Source organism: Hippopotamus amphibius, chromosome 6 (genome assembly GCF_030028045.1).
Source record: "Hippopotamus amphibius kiboko isolate mHipAmp2 chromosome 6, mHipAmp2.hap2, whole genome shotgun sequence".
Lineage (NCBI taxonomy): Eukaryota > Metazoa > Chordata > Mammalia > Artiodactyla > Hippopotamidae > Hippopotamus > Hippopotamus amphibius.
In genome coordinates, this window is record NC_080191.1 from 102,573,915 (window position 1) to 102,591,469 (window position 17,555).

Sequence of the window (17,555 nt, forward strand, 5' to 3'; positions counted from 1 at the left end):
GTCACAGAAGGGCCTCCATCACAGAACTGCCTACTGCTTCCATCCCTCGGGAAATTGTATATATCCCTTATCTTTGGAGATGAAATCTGTCGTAAGAGCTGGGAAACAGACACCTCTCTAGCAGGCTCGTCAAGAGGACTGTCGTGTTGAGAGACACGGAAGGAAGCAGGTCGGGAGCGGAGCCGGGAGCCGTCCCAGGCGCCCACACCACAGCACGTTCCTAGGCCCTGAGCGCGACATCCAGGGAGGGCACCCTGGGGCAGGGGGCTCGACTCACCTCGCTCCACCTCGCACTCGGGGGAGGAGGCCCCACTGCACTCGCTGCGGGGACCCAGCACTGGGAACATCATCCCAAACTCCGACAGGGACACAGAGCTGGGCAGGTCCAGGCTGCCAGGCCGCACGGCCGCGGGGAACGGCTCAGGCATCTCTGACAGGCTTGTGGGTCCCGAGCTGAAGCTGGACACGGACTGGGTCTCCGAGTCATCTTCAGACACAAAGGTGCTGCAGTTGTCATCTTCGAAAACCTCGGAGGCCACTGGGAGGAGAGAGAACAGCCGTCACCCGGGCCTGACGAACAGCTCACACTCCCCCAGTCGTGTCCGCTGCAGGCAGGAGCTAGCCGGGGCCTGGCAGCCGCAGGAGCCGGCCTCCGTGGGCGCTGGAGAGAAGGGACGCGGCCCTCCTGAGCACGCGGGACCAGGCTCCAGGGCACCTGGAAGGGAAGCCGCTGACCCCGTGGATACCTCAGTGTGCTCACTGCCACTCTCCAGCCCCTGCCCTAGAAGCCACTGTCGCCAGGCACTGCCTGAAGGTGGCAGGCGACTTCGGCCACAGATCAGGGGCTTTTCTCCACCCCAGTCCCCCAAACAGATCCCCACGTGCACAGGAGGAGGGCCAGGCTGCCTAACGCACGCTGAACCAAGCCAGCCGGGCTTCAGGGCTACTCCTTCCTTCCGCAGGACGCGCGGCAGGCGCTGCTGGACGAGAGGGCCCTGCGTGGAGTGTCTGCTGGGCCCTCATCACCTTCTGAGTAACTTGTGACCTCATAAAAGACGTGCCCAGAGCCCACTCAGATCGCCATGTGTCACAGGAGAACACAGTTCCCTCGTGGCGCTCTGCAGCGTGTGCCTCCAGTTCTGTGGTCCCTCATGACCAAGGTCCAGAGACACGTCATTCTCACGGCGTGGAAGCTGCCTCAGCGCTGAACTACTTCCCCATCGGCCCACGCGTGATCCCACTCCCCTTTCCTCCTCCCTCAGCTTTAAAAATAGCCTGGGGCAGCCCATGGAGGATGACCATCCACGAGAAGCGCTGTGACACTGGGCACAGAAAATGGGCTCAGCCCAGCTCAAATCCCATCTCCACGACTCGCTGTGTAGCCTTGGTCAAGTTATCTAACCTCTCTGAGCGTCATGCTCCTCTCCACACAGGTTTATGAGATGATGTACACTAAAGTCCTCACATCACTGTTCCTCAAGTTATAGTTTCCTTTTCTTCTCCTTGGGGCCTGACATTCAATGTTTGCTGGCTGAATTAAGGAACACCAGAGGAAGGAGTGTGGGGAGAGCCAGTAGCCATCATTCCACAGAAAAGGCAAAGAAGGATGTGCACAGTGACAGTGCTGGGGGGTTTCTGGATTGACATACAGGGAGCTACAGCAGCCCTCTGTATCCATGTCCCAGGGTGGCCCTGGAAAACAGGTCCGCGTGGTCAGACACCACGCGTGGACGGACCATGGGGACCGGCACGCCTTCATTTAATTCTGACCACCGCTCTCCGCAGCAGACAGCAGGGACTGTCACCTGCCCCACTCTATAGGGGAAGAAATGGACAGGAAGTTACACCCTGGCCCATGTCACGTACTAGTCACCGTGGGAAGGCCAGGACTTGAATCAAACCTGATTCCCAAGTCCCTGTTCCAGATGATGCGTCTTCCCTGCGGGACATCTCGGAGCCTTCAGTGCCCTCACATGTACTTGGGATCTCAGGGGTGAAAGTGTAACATTTTCCAAATATACCCAACCGCAGAATCCTGACTCTGAAGATGCTCAGTAGCATCTTGGTGGACACAGTGTCCCACCAACAGGGGAGGCCCCCAGAAGCAGGTCACGCTAGACTCACACACACCCGACTCACCAGAAACGGCGTCAGGCTCGGGCTTGCGCCCCGACAGGTCCTCAGCGGCAGGGCTGCCACCCTCGGCCCCGACGCCGCGCCCACGGGGCCCCATGGCGTTGGAGCGCCGCCGCTCGTGGATCTCGTCCGAGATGGTCTCCAGGTTCCTCAGGGCCGTCTTGTACTCGCCCTTCGCCAGGGCCAGCTTGGCCTGCAGCTCATCCACCGTCTTCTTCAGCTGCTGCTCAGGAGAGGGGAGGCTCCGTGGGTGAGGTCGCCCCCGCCGGCCTGGCAAGTGCTCGAGTGATGGCTTCAAACACCCGCGCCCATCACTCTCAAGACGTGGCCGGGGACTGATCCCCACCCGCAGCTCTCCACGCACCCAACAGGAGTGCAGCCACCACCCCCCAACTCCCGCCAGGTGACAACACAAGCTCTGTACCCAGGAGCTACCACTGGAATAAGCCCATCGGGGAGCAGCGGTGCACGTCAAGGTCCCACGGAAGTCCCACACTCCAGCCATCTGATCCTGGAGCTGTGGTCCTCCCCTTCGGGCTGCATCAGGACCCCCTGGAGGGCGTGTTAAAACCCAGAGGGCTGGCAGCCTCTGTTCAGTCGGTCTGGGGCGGGCCTGGGGATGTGCACTGCCAGCAAGCTCCCGGCCCTGCTGAGAACCACTGACCGACCACAGTACAGAAAGTGACTGAAGCATGTTCAGAGGGCGTCAGGGAGTGCTGAGGAGGCAACAAGACCATTCTGAGGCTTGAAGACTCGGTCAAGGATGTGTCCCTCTCCCCAGCAGCCGTGGGGCCATTGGAAAGCCCACTACAGAAAGAGGGGGTTTGAGGGCAGAAAACTCCGATCTGCTTCAAAGCCGAAGGCCACACGTACCTCAAGTTGCAGGTAGTACTTCGCCTTGAGTTCAAAGTAAGGCCTGTAGAAGACAGGAAGGAAACCCATAAGAGCACGATAACTGTGACCCCAAAAACCTCCCCAGGGCATCCAGGGGGCGGTGGCTGCAGCTGGCCAGGCCACCCTCCAGCCTTTACTCAGCTCCAGTGCGTCGTGAGATGGCGGCGGGGGGGGGGGGGGGGGGGGGGGTGTGCTCCCAGCTCCCAGGCCTGACAGATACAGATGCTCACCGAGGGCCAAGCTGTCAGGAGGCCCATCTCAAGACGTGGGAAACCCACACACGTGCACGGGTATCCCAGGGCCCTGCACCCTGCTGCCCTGTCCTCTCTGGGGTGCTGTTCAAGGCCACATGGGGTGTGCCCAGCAGCCAGGGCGGCCCGACCTCCTCTCCTAGGGCTCACCAGCAGATGAGGCCAAGAAGAAGCTGCCCCAACACACACCCGCTCTGTCGGGCTCACCCGGGGAAGGGAGTGCCACCACCATCCCTTGCTGAGCACAGCGGGGCCACCGCAAGGACAGGGGCTCAGGCTGGCCTCTTGGACTCCGTGCAGGACTAGAGGGGCTGGACGGTGTGTAGACCCAGCCAGGTCATGGGCAAGGGAGAGGACAAGAAGGGCCAACACTCCATGGGTCCTGGGTCAGCGGGAAGATGCTGGCTCTTTTCAGGAACTCAGGTGTCTGAGCATACAGAGTGGACAAAGCTTTATTCCTGAGCCCTTGACCCTCCAGGAAGCTCGGGGTCTGTCTCTGGCTGTGGGGTCTAGGCCATCCCAGGGCCTTGTCTCTCTGCTTGGAGGCCCAGCAACTGTGAGTGAAAGCAGGACCTGCCCCCAAGATCAGGGCTGTGTAACAACATATAGGAGTGGTGGTGAGAAGAGCTGGAGGAAACCTCCATTGAAACCAGTCTTCACAACACTGTAAATCAACTATACTTCAATAAAAAATATATTTTTTAAAAAATTATTCCTTTGGGCCCATCTGTGTGTGTAATGTAATTTTATAGTATTAGATGAATTGGGCTTTCAGTGCTGTTTTGTGGCCCTACCTTTATTACATATAAATATTATGAACATATTTACATACTAGTGAAGATAGAATCTATGTTATTATTTTAACTGCTATAAATTATAGCAATGTTTGGAAGTGTCAGGACTTATTTAACCAAAGGCTATATACTGCTGGACAATTTCACTGTTCTTAGTGTTGGTATAATTATCACAGGGAAGAGCAAACTCTCACTTCATGTTGGATCTGTTTCTCTGGCTTGAAGTTTTGTTTTTGTTATTATAAAAGTTTTATAATAGTTTGAAAAAAGAAGAAGTTTTGCTTTTGTTATTATAATCACACACGATGGCCTGCCTCAGGGAACCCTGCCCCTCTGCCTGAATGTTAAAGCGCCTCTGCTCAGCTCACAGGGAGACAGTCTGACCCTGCCCACCTGTGAGTGGATGCAGAAAAGAAGAAATTAACACACCCCTCCGCGAGGCTGACCAAGCCAGGCAAAACTAATGGCCTTTTTACTTTATTTCCTCACTTCCTCCCCTTCTCTGTTCTATAAAAGAAACTGGCATCCAGACCCTGATGAGATGGTTTTTGGGGACACTAGTCCGCCATCTTCTCGGTCTGCCGGCTTTCCAAATAAAGTCACTATTCCTTGCCTCAACACCTCGTCTCCCAATTCATTGGCCTGTCGTGCAGTGAGCAGTGGAAGCTTGGACTCAGTAACATTATACAAGTAAGAAACTTTTGGAACAGGGAGGAAGGAAGGAAAAGAAAAGAAATGAAACCAGTCTTGCACCATTTCACCTACTCCTGATCTATGCAGAATGTGTGTTATGTACATAACTCACCCCCACTGTGCTGACAGGTAAACTGAGGGATGGGGCCTCGTCCATACCATCAGCCACAGAGCCAAGGGCACAACCTGAGTTTCCCAAAGCCCAGCCCCAGCCCACAGGCCAGGTAACAGTTTGCTCCTGAAATTTCTTTTCCGGTGCTCCGGGTCGGAGCAGCCCCACCCCCGGGGGGTTACAGAGACCTCGGGGGCAGAGGGAGCCCAGGCAGGGGGCTCTGATGGGGTGGGCCACAGAAACGGGTGAGAAGATGGAGCAGAGGAAACAAGCACCAGCCCGGGACCCGCTCGCCCAGGCTCACTTGGACTTGTTGATGGCTCTCTTGAGTTTCTTCTCCAGCTGCCGCATGCGGCCCATGGCCGCGTTGTACCTGGCCGCCGTCTCCTTGTGCACCTGCTCGCTCCTCGTCTTGGTGTGCTCTGCCTCCATGACCTTCAAATGACAGCAGAGGTCAGCCTGGCCAATCCCAGAACCGTCCCTTATTGGGGTATTACTTATGTCATTTAAAAAAATTAGGAATTTGGGATTAACATATACACACTAGTATATATAAGGTAAACAACAAGGACCAACAAGGACCTATGTAGAGCACAGGGAAGTAAGCTCAATATCTTGTAATAACCTATAAAGGAAAAGAATATGAATATATATATATATGTATGTATATAAATGAATCACTGTGCTGTACATCTGAAACTAACAACATTGTAAATCAGCTATACTTCTATAAAAATTTTTAAAAATAAATGAAAAAAAAATTGGAGGAAATTAGCAGGCAAGATTAAGATGAAACGAACTTCCAAAGAGAACAGGATTGATTGCTTTTCCCTATTCATGTGTTCTGGAAAAGTCATGTCAGATAAGATTAAATAGATTGGCTGAGGCAATGAGCAGGAAAGAAGAGAAGGAAAAACAAAAAAATCAGAGAAAAAAGAAAAATAACATTCTCTGATTCAGTAGACGTCCACGTCCTCTAAGTAGCCACCATGGGCTCCTCCTGCGCCCACCCGGGGTCAGGGGCTGAGGGGCAGGCAGGTGGTACCAGCGGGAACTCAGACAAAGCACGTCAGGAGGGCAAGGCGGTGGTGACCTCAGCTGTCCGGCCTCCCTCCAAATATCCTGAGTTAGCTGTAGACACACAAGAATCCGGGACCCAGAAGGGTCGAACTGAACAGATTTGGGGGTTCACAAAAAGTTGAGATCTGGTGGGAAATTCTTGTGGGAACATTTTAAAAATGAGTTCAAAACCCAACAATCACAGACCCTCCACGGCAGCTCAAAGGCACATTCCCAGAAATAAGGACAGTGTTGGTTCTGCCTGCCACCCATCCCCAACAACCCCCCGCCAGAAAAAAGCATTGGCACAAGGCCAGCTGCGAGGAGCAATGATGTAGGAAATAAACAGCAGTCTAGGCCACATAAGCGGCTCACAGCTTCCTTTCTGTCTTCTACTTAGAACTCACCCAAGTGTTACAGGATGAACTAGAAAGGCAGCGTGGAGGTGGGGCTAGAGGGCCGCACTTTATTTTACCCGAAGAGCAGCCAAGAGGAGCCCCGAGGGCGCTCAGGCTGTTGGTCCACTGTCTCAGACCCAGCAGGACAGTTTCAGGAGGACACCACCCAGCAGGCAGCCAGGGGTCAATCACCCCCTCCAGGCAACAGCCACAGTCAGCCCAGGGTAGTTTACTTACGCACTTCTAATAAGGGTTTTTTGTTTTGTTTTAAGTAGCAGGAGAAATTCTGAAAGCCCTTGATATGAGCATAAAATGACTGGGCGTCCGATGTAACACTCTCTTCCAGGTTATCTCTGCCTTTCGTTGTCTTGGAGCTACTTTATGACCCTGTAAGTTGTGGGAAACTGATAGTAACATGAATGACTCATCCCTAGAAATGAAGATTAACTGTGCCCAGTGGAGATGCATTTGATTACTGATTGCCCTGTAAATACTGACCAATTCTATATTTGCCTGAAATTCTTTTTGGCGTTCCTGACCTTTGCATGAGTGTGTTTTTTTAATTCTCCTCTGAAAGAGCTGTAACATCTTATTAGTTCCATCCTTAATCAATGAGTTAAATAAATTCTTTGACAGGAGAACATTTTATATTTATCAGAGTCAAATCTTTACCTTCTTTAAAATATATATCTTTTAACAATGGTTTTCATGCTTGAGATACTTTTAAAAACAGAATTAAAACAAAGTCAGAGAAGGGAAACATGGAACCGGGACAAGCTGCCGTGTGCTGACAGGCTTGCGAAGACGACCTCTCAGTCAAGACCAAGGGGCTCGGAGAACCCCTCCCCTTGGCTTCTAACACCAAAGATGTCACAGTGACAAAAAATGCGCTCAAAACCTCCCCAGCTTGGTCACTTAGGGAAACAGCAGTAACTCTTCAGTCTCGTCTTAAATCTTAAACTTTGAGGACTTACTGGTGTAACCTTTATGAACATGCAAAACTCAAGCCTATCAGACAGATGCAGACAACGTATTGTGGTGATCTGTTCCACAACCAGAGGATTCAATGCAAGGTTCACCTTAAAGGATCTGTCTGAAAGCATTTTAAATAGATGATCTACAAAAGCTGTGATGTGAGGCTACGGTACAGAGCACCCCCTGCAAGAAGCCGGATTCTCACCGACTGCACACAGGCCCTCGTTCTTCCTTGGCCCTTAGTCTGCAAAAAGCTCTCTAAAATTAAACACGCGGAGGCTCCAAGCACCTGGCAATATTTCCAGTGCAGACGGAGGCGGCAGCAAGCACGCCGTCCCCTGCTTCACCCTCCCCAGGCCGCGTCTACGACCTCCCGTCCCAACTCCCAGACCCCACGTGCACACAACCTCCTGCTCTCGGAGGAGAGCACCCCCACTCCGCTTCCTGCCTCCAGGGAGAAAGTCACCAAGCAGGTCACCTTGGCTACATCTCCTAGGTAACCAAGCAGCCCCTCTGTCTGAAACCTGGGATCAGGTTCCCAAAACCCGCAGACACGCACTCCACCCCTCGGGCCGGCTCTGATGCCCAAGAACTGACCACCCACTGCTGCCCAAAGGGGAGAGTCTGAGGCCCCAGGTGTCTGAAACCTGCAATCAGGCATGAACTATGTGCCCAGGGATGCGAAGGAAAGGCGGGGATGAGGGCGGATGCTGGGAAGGTGGAAGCCACAAAAGGAAGCATAACACAGATGTCCCCGCAGGCCTCAAGGTGGCCAGACGCATGCGCAACCCAGCCCCGAAGCACCAGGGCCCAGGCCTGCATGAAGGCCGGGCTGACGGCTATTTGGCTTGGACTCCAGGCCCCTGTGCCCCGCTCTGCGCCTTGTTCTTCAGTTTACCACCAGCATATTCAACTCAGGGCTGTGTACTCTGATTCAGCACCTACTGTGTACACAGAGCACACCAGAGACCAAACCCCAGACCACCAGCCTCACCACTTGGGCAGCTGGGATCCACGCTGTCATCGGGGCCACCACAGCCCAGGGTGGTGGGAGTGGGGGCAGCAGAGGTCACGCTGGGGGGCTCGGTGCGGGGTGCTGAGGGAAAGGGCGTGGGTAGGGGAGCACTTAGGGCCGAAGGGGGCTTGGCACAGCCACGTGTCCACTCTCTGCTCAAGCAGATCCTTGGTGCTGGGACACCAACAGGTACGGAGTGGGCTGCCAGCCGGGCTGGGGCCCCTGTCAGCAGAAGGACCTGAACCGACCAGGAGACGCTCAGCCAGCCCGGCACCTCTGCCTCACACTCAGCTCTACCAACCCCTCTCCCAACCCCGAGGCCATCCACCCTCATCCTCAACGTCCTCGAGCTAAGAGCAGGCTCCTCTGCTCTCAGGAAGGCAGTTCACGGGCTCCTCAGGTCCTCAGCCCACTCAGGCTGCTTTCTGATTCTTCCTGCAGCCCTCGGAGCACGGACCCAAGGAGGGGGCTTCTCAGGGCCTCGGGGCAGGCACAGGAGAGCTGGCTGCTCAGCTCAGGTGCATCCCCGGGCTCAGATCCACGCCCCCAGGCCTTAGATCCACGCCCCCAGGCCTTTCCTCTCCAGCCGCTGCTGGTTCCTAAGAGTTTACGCCTCCCCACACCCAAGCCACGTCATCGTCTTCTCTCTGGTCTCTCTGCACAGACATCAGAAGAGCCAACCCCTCCCTCCCCAGATGCCAGGCCTCCTCTCCCTCCTGGAGGATGAAAAGCTATCGCCTCCCTATAAGGGCTGCCTCGCAGCCAAACCAGGTGAAGCTGGAGGGGCCTCTGCTGCCTACAGCCCAAGCAGGAGCAGCAGGGACCCTGAGCCCCCAGGGAGGCCACTCAAGTGCACTGCGGCTTCCAAAGCCCTGCTGACCCCAGCTCTGAGTGCAGGACTGTTCCTCTGTCCCTGCCTGGGGTATTGCGTGCAGCCTAACAATGGGGACCCCGGGGCTCTGGCCTGGCTCCAAGCAGGGCTGCCAGCTGTCACCCTAAGTCTGAAGGAACAGAAGGGACACACAGATGGCCTCGGGTAAGGAATGCGGGGACCCCAGGGTCCTTCCACTGTGCCTGGAGTGAGGGTCATGCAGCCCAAGGCACTGCCACTTCCTCAAGACAGCCTGGACCTTTCTGAGCTCTGCATCTCTCTCTAGACTCTTATGTGGCACTTTCTTCAGAAGAAGAGGGTGAGATGATGCTCCCTTCTCCTGAAGAAACAGGCTTCCTGGAGGACCTAGAAGTTGGCCGAGGTCAGGGTTATATTCTAGACTTTTCATTGTCTTCGCCCACCAGCACTCGGGCCAGCATGTCCCTGGGAGCACGCTCAATCAGAGGGCAGCAAAGCCGCACACGAGTGTCTACACTGCCCATCACATCCCGGGGGCATGCCCCCTCCAGGCGGGGTTTCTCAGTGACACGGGCACATGATCGGGGACAGCTCTGCCGCGGGCTCTATCCCTTGCTGGTGTCAGTTTCCAACTCTCCTTCTCCCTCATCAGGTCAAGGAGCAGCATCTGAGGCCCATGAAACTGGGGAGGAATCTAGGGAAGGGGAACAGCAGCCCGACGATGGAAATCCTGGCCTGTGACCCAGAAAATCTGCTCACGTGCAGTGGTTACCCCCACGGTCAAGACACCTTCGGGGGCCTCAGTGAAGGCACACATCAGAGGACCCTCCCAGGACCCTGAGGAGCCCCACGGGACATCAGGAGGCTCAGGGCCGTCTTGTACAGCCCCACAAGTTGCACACTGCACAAGCCCAAGAGGCACCATTCCCAAAGACTGGTGTGAGCAGTGCTCCCCCTCCTTGACTGCCACTCACCATCCACTGCAGTCCTGGGACTTAAAAAGTAGAAGGGGAAAAAAAGCAGAAACATGTTTTGTTCTTTTTTAAAGAGCAGAGTAAGTGCTTTCCGAAACAACTCCTGACTAGCTGATTTGGATCTCGGTTGGGGTGGAAGAAGGGCAGGAAGGAAAGGCAGGCCTTCAGCTAATTTCTTGGAAGGAGCTTTTTTTTTTTTTTTTTCCTGTCCTTTTCACTCAGGCTATGGCTTGTAAATTTCCAAGATTTCCAACTTCCTCTTTTGGCCTTTCCCCAGTGGCCCCAGGAAAGCTGTGTTTGGCTCTCCCCGCATAATGTCCACTAGGTGGCAGGAGGCCCCAGGCCACAGAAGCCCGGCCAGGAGTCTGGGCTTCAGGGAGATGTGGTACAGAGTCAACGGAGATTTGACACCAAGTCCAAGCCCTTTGTGTGTCAGGCGTTCTATTTAAGGAAGCACAAGGCCATCTTTAATTATCAGGTCCCCCAGGACGTGAGCCCCCGTGACAGGTGACATTGAAAAGGTTCAACTCCAGCCCCGCAGGCAGCCTCCCGGGGTGTCCAGACCAGGGTGGCAGCCGCCACCCCCACATCCCCGGCCCCCCAAGGTCTCACCCACCTCCCCACAGCAAACCAGATGGAGGAGGGGGAGGAATCTGGAACACCCTGCGTGACTCCTCGGAGCCCAGGGAGTTGGGGAGAGGCGACACATCCAGCTCTACCCACCACTTCTGATTCTGAGCAACGTGGCCGGAGGGCAGATCGTGGCAGCTGGTGAAGGCACACAATGATGGCACCATACCTAGGAGTCAACGCCGGGTGACAGTGGTACACGACCCGCTTCCTGCACACACGCTGGTTCCCCAGACCCCAGCCCAGCCCAAAGGGCAGCCCACGCACCCCCTGTATTCTGGCCTCACCTGCCACCGCCCCCGCTTCTCACCGGCGGCACACCCGCCCGAGTCCAGGCCCAGGAAGGGATCAAGGTCCCCCACCCCGTGCTCCGACCCCTGCCAGTCCCCTGGGACTCAGACGGAGAGGCCCCTGGAGAGTGATCGGGTCCCGCGGGGAAGCCCAATCCACAGTCAGGACTGACACAGGTGACCTGAACCAGACGAACCTCAAACGACAGGGAAGGGGCAGCTCTGCCCGTCACTGGGTGACTGTCACCGCCGAGGACGGCTTAGTCCCAGGCCCGCAGAGTCCCCGTGGGGATGACCACCTGTGATACGTACAACACGCCTGGCGGTCTCTTTCCTCTGCTCCGGGAAGCCAGTGGGGAGTCCGGGTCTGACGGGCACCCGCACCCCAAGGGTGCAGGAACCCGGCGCGGACGCAAGCCCACCCCCTCCCCCCGCCCCACGCCCACGTGCAGACGCAAACCCAGCTCCCCACACGCAGGCGCACTGCAGACGCGCCCCACAGGCCCGCTCCGCAGACACTCACCCTCTGGGTGGCGTGGTTCAGCATCTCCTGCCAGGCCGAGTCGAACTGCCGCTTGTCATCCTCCAGCAGCCGCTGCTCGGCCAGGGAGATGGTCTCCTTGGCCGCGCGGAGCACCTCGGTGGCCCTCTGGAAGTCCTGCGTGGCTCTCTGCGCTTCCAGCTGCGCCTGTGGGAGAGAAACCTCATGAGGCCTCGGGCACCGCAGGGGCTCCCGCTGGCTCATCAGACCCTCCAGAAGGGGGGCGTCCCGACGGCCTGGATGGGGCCTGTCCTTCTCTGCCTGGGCAAGTCTGTGTCGACGCCGGATGGGGGAGTGGAGGGTCTTCACAGCCCGGGACCCAACACACCAGACAGACACGCCAGCCCTGGGTGAGAGCTACAGGCAGCAAACTAGCCCATCCGTGGTGACTTCGGCCGACCGCAGCCCTTCACAGAGATGCTGTCGTTTGCTCATGAGGCCAAGGATGTCAGCGTCCCCAACACCATGTGTCCCCAACACCACCCCTGAGTAGACTCCTAGTTCAGTTTACAGCACGTGAGAATCAGAAAAGCCCTGGAGATTCATGTCCGACAGCGTCATCCTGAGTGGGAACCGTGGCTCCCAGAGGCCCTGACTGTCCCTGAGCTCACTCAGCTGTGACCAGACCCCAGATGCTCCGAGTCCCCCCTACACCGCGTGCGGTGACGCTGCGGGACACCCCCACCCCCCAAATTACACACGCAGACACCAGCGATGGGCAGAGGGAAGAGGTGAGGAGCGGAGGGAAGAGGTGATGGGCGGAGGGAAGAGGTGATGGGCGGAGGGAAGAGGTGATGGGCGGAGGGAAGAGGTGATGGGCGGAGGGAAGACTAAGGTCACAACGCCCGTCCCTGCTTTCAAGGACCCTCAAGTGGGAGGATCAGCAGAAGCGGCCGCCGAGCCCGTCAGCCTGGACTGTGGAGACCATGAAACGTCACTGATGCAAACTGAGTGTAGAACACCCCACATTTTAAAGGCGTAGTACAAAAAGAGAGTAGTGGTCTCCTTAATAACGTCCACGTTGATCACACGATGAAATGACAGTATGTTGTACACACTGGGTTAAAACATATTATTAACGCTAATTCCACCTGCTATTCTTACATTTTTACTGGGACTAGAAAATTGTAAGCCACACAGTTGACTCACATTGTGTTGCTTTTATGCAGTAAAAACGTGTCCCCCCAGGCGTGGGCCATGAGGTAGCAAATCCTGGTCCCTGCGCTCAGCACACCCACCCGCAACGACCCGCCAGGGCTCCGGCAAGCCACTGCCAGACGCTGGCCTGCTGCAGCCTCCTGCCCGCCCACCCCCGCGGACCGGATCCGTAAATCAGTTACATAAGCTGGGGGACACCCCTGGGGCAGTCCCTGGGACCCAGGAGGTGGGCAGAACAACACCCCCGCATCCCCAGAGTGAGTTTCACATGACGGAGAGGAAGTGTTTAGATACCACAGGCCAAGGACACTTTCCCAAGACCGTTAAGAGGAGGAGCAGAGTCAGACTTGAAGCCCATCAGCCCCCAGGGTGAGGGATGGCTGTGTGATTCCTCGGGCACCCCTCTCCATCACTGCGATCACGTAACTGCGGGTCACACCCGACCGACCCTCAGGTGACAACGACCTGCAGGGAGCGGAAGCGGGCCGGGAGGGGACATTCAGAAGTAATGCAGTGGGGAGATGTGAAGGAGAAATTCCTTCCCGAGGGGGGAATCCAGGACAGCTTCTTAAAGGAGGAGGATCCCGACCTGAGATGGGGATGATCTGAAAATTCAGGGTGACTGGGAGGCCGGGAGGAAGCAGAGGTATAAAACAGAGTGTCTCTAGGAGGCTGGACAAAGGCTCCCATCAAGCCTTCGAAAGGGACTCAAGGGCTTCCCTGGTGGCACAGTGGTTAAGAATCCACCTGCCAATGCAGGGGACACAGGTTCGAGCCCTGGTCCGGGGGAGAAGAGGAAGCCCATCTGAAGTGGCACTGCAGAAGAACACGCGCTCCATCGAGTCCCTGGGGAGTTTCTGAAGTTTCTACAAGGTCCCTTCCCTCCTGTGGTATCAGAAATGTGCTTTCCGTGTCATACTGTAGATCCTGCTAATGTGAGGATTTGGTCTACATTTAACCCACAGAAGCCAGATGGCATCTCTCCATCACTTATCCCCTCACACATTTGTTCATTCATTCAAAGTGCTGGGTGTGTGTTCTGTACCCACTGTCTATTCTCTGCGTCTTTCTTGCAAATAGAGCCCTCATGTCTCTGGGTGAGGCAATGTCCCAGCTAAGACCCTACTTCCCAGCTGTCACTATAGCTAGTGCCCCTGTTAATAACTTTTAACTAAATGAGATGTAAATAAATACTGAGTGAGACTTGTACCCCTGTTACTAACCTTGTTACCAACTTTTAGCTAGTACTCATGTTACTTTTAGCTAAGGAAATGTAAATAGACATTGAGTGAGAGACTTCCAGGAGAGCTCCTTTGTCTTTCCATCTGTGATATTAACACAATGGCTGGTGCTTCAACAGCCATTTTGAGGCAACTCTCTTAAGGATGAAGGAACAGTAAATTAGGTCCCTGCCCTGAACTGACTTTTTACATGACAGAGAAAATAAAGTCTCATGTTCAAGCCAGTGTTATTTGGGGGGTTTCTGTTATATTCAGCCAAATCTAAACCTAAATAACACACCTTCCCCTCCACACAGCTGGGCTACCCTGCAAACCTGAGGGACATGACTACAGCAGCCCACATAGACTGGTCAAACCTCCCTCAAGTTCTTTCTGGCTGCTCACAGCCCATTTTACAACTATTAAGCCCAAGGAAACAAACTCTGGGGGCTTCCTAAACAACCCCAATGCACGCAGCCTCTTTGTGAGGCATTTCAGAAAACATTTTCTAAAACCACACACACAAGGAAGGACCAGGCGGGCACACACAAGGTGGGGAGGGGAGCCTGCCATCACCCCCCCCCCCCCAGCAGGACACAAGCCACTGGACATGGATGACACATCTCCTGGACACTGAGCTCTAGGGGGTTCCAAAATAAGGGGTTCCAGCTCAGTTGGGTACACAGACATGTTCATTACAAACTCCAACTCAAGGCAGACAGTGACAAGTGACAGGTATAAAGCACGTGGGAATGTTGGAAAGAGAGTGATTTGTCAAAGGTTTCTTAGGGAAGAGTCCCTGAAGCAGAGGGTGTCAGGCACCAGCACCACGGAGCACAGGAGGCACCCGAGAGCTCACACACACATGTAACGGAGGACGCTTAACTCAGAGACTGCTTCCCCGCCTCCTAACAGGACACATGACCTCAAAAACCAGAAGCCAATTCAGAGCCCCAAAAAAGAATGGGCTACCTGGTTCTCACCATCCTATGAAAGATGACGCCTAGAAATCCTTAGCATGACCAACTAGCTTTTACCTTCAAACTCCAACAAAGGACCCAGGCCCTGGTATTAATACATTATCTGAGTAACAGCCCTACACTCCCAGGCTCTCCAGTGTGCACACAGCCCAGCGGGGCTCACTCACGGCAGGGAAACACAGTTTGCAACTGGAGAGCTGAGGCCTGCTCGAGGCAGCGCTGAGGAGATGCTAGCAGAGCCAGGCGGGAGCTGTAAGATACAACACAGGAAAAAGGTGAAATATCTTCATGACTCGTGAACACCAATGGCTTTCACAGAAACAGCTCTATGGACAGCGTGTTAAAAGGCTGCTCGTGAATGGATTTGATAAGTGACCTTCATGAGACACTGGCCCCGCCAGGGACTGTGACTGAGACACTCAGAAATGCGTGGGTTCCCACGATGTCATCAATAAAGGGGGAGGGGGTGGAGGCTGTCGTCATGGCCTTGACTCCCCTCCGCGTCAGCCCACAGCCGGCCCCAAGAAGGAACAAAAGCACCTGGATGTTTGCGCTGGTCGCAACAGAAGCAGAAGGTGAAGGAAGGAAGTTTGCCGGCCACCAGTGCAACCCCTCATGTTTCAAAAGAGGGCCCAGAGGAGCAAGGCAACCTGGTAAATGTCACGCAGCGGCTGGGTAGCTGGCCAGAGCCAGGAGATCAGAGCCCCTGACCCTTGGTGGGGCGATGCCTGCTCTACCACCAGGTCCCTGCAACCTGGGTCACGTTGCCAATGCCATGACCGTGGGGCAGGTGGACAGTCTACCCGTAAATAAAACACAGCCAGAGGAGCTGCTGAGAAGCCAGACTCTGCAGGACCGTGCCCCTACCTGGGATTCACGCCATCCAGGAAACTGAAAAAGATGGAGACCACGTCACTCGGCTGCCCAAAGCCAAGCTCCAGCCGGGGGCGGCATGAAGAAAATCAGAGCAGCTACTGTTTGAGCATTTATTCTGAGTCCGATAATATATAGTAAGGTGTTCTGGGACACGCCTCATTTAGATCTCAAAGCTACCCTGCGAGGTAGTCCGACTGTCATCCCTACTTTATAAAGAAGGCCAAGCTCCGAAAGGTTAAAGCAACTGCCCAAGGTCACACAGATAGCAAGGGTGGGTCAAGACTCAAACCCTGACTCAGCGCCTTCACGCTCAACTTCTACCAAACACCACCTGCGGGGCTACACACCCCTGACCAAGAGGTGCTGGTCCGGTGAGGTCCCTCTTACGTCTCCTCCCTCATCACAGGGCCACACTGGCCACTGCTAAGCAGATGGGGACGGGTGGGGGGTCACAGGGAGAAAAGATGCCAGCCACCAAGGAGAGCTCACTTCCCTTCCACAGAGTGTGGGTGAGGGATGTGGGATTCCCAGTCAGGAGCCGGGGATCAGATGATGGGGTCTCGAGAGGCTGATGCTGGACGCTCTCGGAGAGTGACCTCTCCTGCACCCTGACACTGTTCCCTCACCTGCTCTCGGGAGCAACGTGGACCCCACTCCCAGGGGAGCACGGGGCAGTCACAGTTTCTCATCTATCAAAGCCACACGCCTGGGACTTCCCTGGTGGTGCAGTGGCTAAGAATCCGCCTGCCAATGCAGAGGACACTGCAGGCTCGAGCCCTGGTCCGGGAAGATCCCACATGCTGAGGAGCAACTAAGCCTGTGCGCCACAACTACAGAGGCTGCACTCTACAGCCTGCGAGCCACAACTATTGGGCCTGCGTGCCACAACTACTGAAGCCCGCTTGCCTAGAGCCTGTGCTCCACAAGAGAAGCCACCACCACGAAGAGCAGCACCCCCTCCACTCGCCACAACTAGGGAAAGCCCACGTGCAGCAACAAAGACACAACGAAGCCAAAAATAAATTAAAAAAAAAAAAAAAAAGATTGTTAAAACACACACACCCACACATCCATTCAGGTCACAGGCCTCTGGAGAGCTTTCCCTATTCCGTTCTGAACGCCTTTAGCACCTGAAACCCAAAGGGATTCTCTGGGTTTGCTTAGGAACAAAGGGGCTGCACCTACACGCACCTCCAGCACTCGACGGGAGCGATAACGGATCAACAAGAGGCTTCCGCAAACCTCTGGACGCTTGGGCGTGAGATGAACATGGGGGGCCCTACTGCCTCCTACAGAGGATCGGAAAGTCGCCAGCCTGGGGAGAGCAGAGGCTGCCCAGAGTGTGAGGGCAGCAGTGGCCCTTTGGTGGCCCCACAGGGAGGCCTGGTCTCCACGGCCCGAGTGCTCCGGCCGGGATGGCCTCCACCCCACAGGGGATGGGGACAAGGTCAAGGTGCCTGCTGCACTGGGCAACTGCTGCAGGGAAGCCCCCGTCCTTGCCTTTTTAATAAAAAAAATTTTTTTTAAAAGATACAATTTTGTCCTTGCCCCTTTATGGTGACCGTTGCATGTGCTGCTGGGAGAACCCATCCCCGGGCTAGAAGCGGGGGGAGAAAAGCCCCAGATGCTTCTCCAAGCCATCTGAGGAAGATCAAAGAACCCCAGGGAGGGAGGGAGGTCAGGATGAACATCAAAGCGGGCAGGAGAGC

The 17,555-nt window shown here is 55.4% G+C and overlaps 1 protein-coding gene across 2 annotated transcripts in view; it reads right to left on the reverse strand.

Annotated features, from left to right (window-relative positions):
• Nucleotides 1-17,555, reverse strand: part of SH3BP5 (SH3 domain binding protein 5) — a 69,895-nt gene that overhangs the window by 1,410 nt on the left and 50,930 nt on the right. For both annotated transcript variants that reach the window (XM_057737864.1, XM_057737865.1), the window contains 5 exons: nt 11,595-11,759; nt 5,185-5,315; nt 3,010-3,052; nt 2,140-2,359; nt 278-538 (listed from right to left, as the gene is read on the reverse strand). In XM_057737864.1, the coding sequence (XP_057593847.1) occupies nt 278-538; nt 2,140-2,359; nt 3,010-3,052; nt 5,185-5,315; nt 11,595-11,759 (820 nt within the window). The remainder of the gene's footprint in view (nt 1-277; nt 539-2,139; nt 2,360-3,009; nt 3,053-5,184; nt 5,316-11,594; nt 11,760-17,555) is intronic.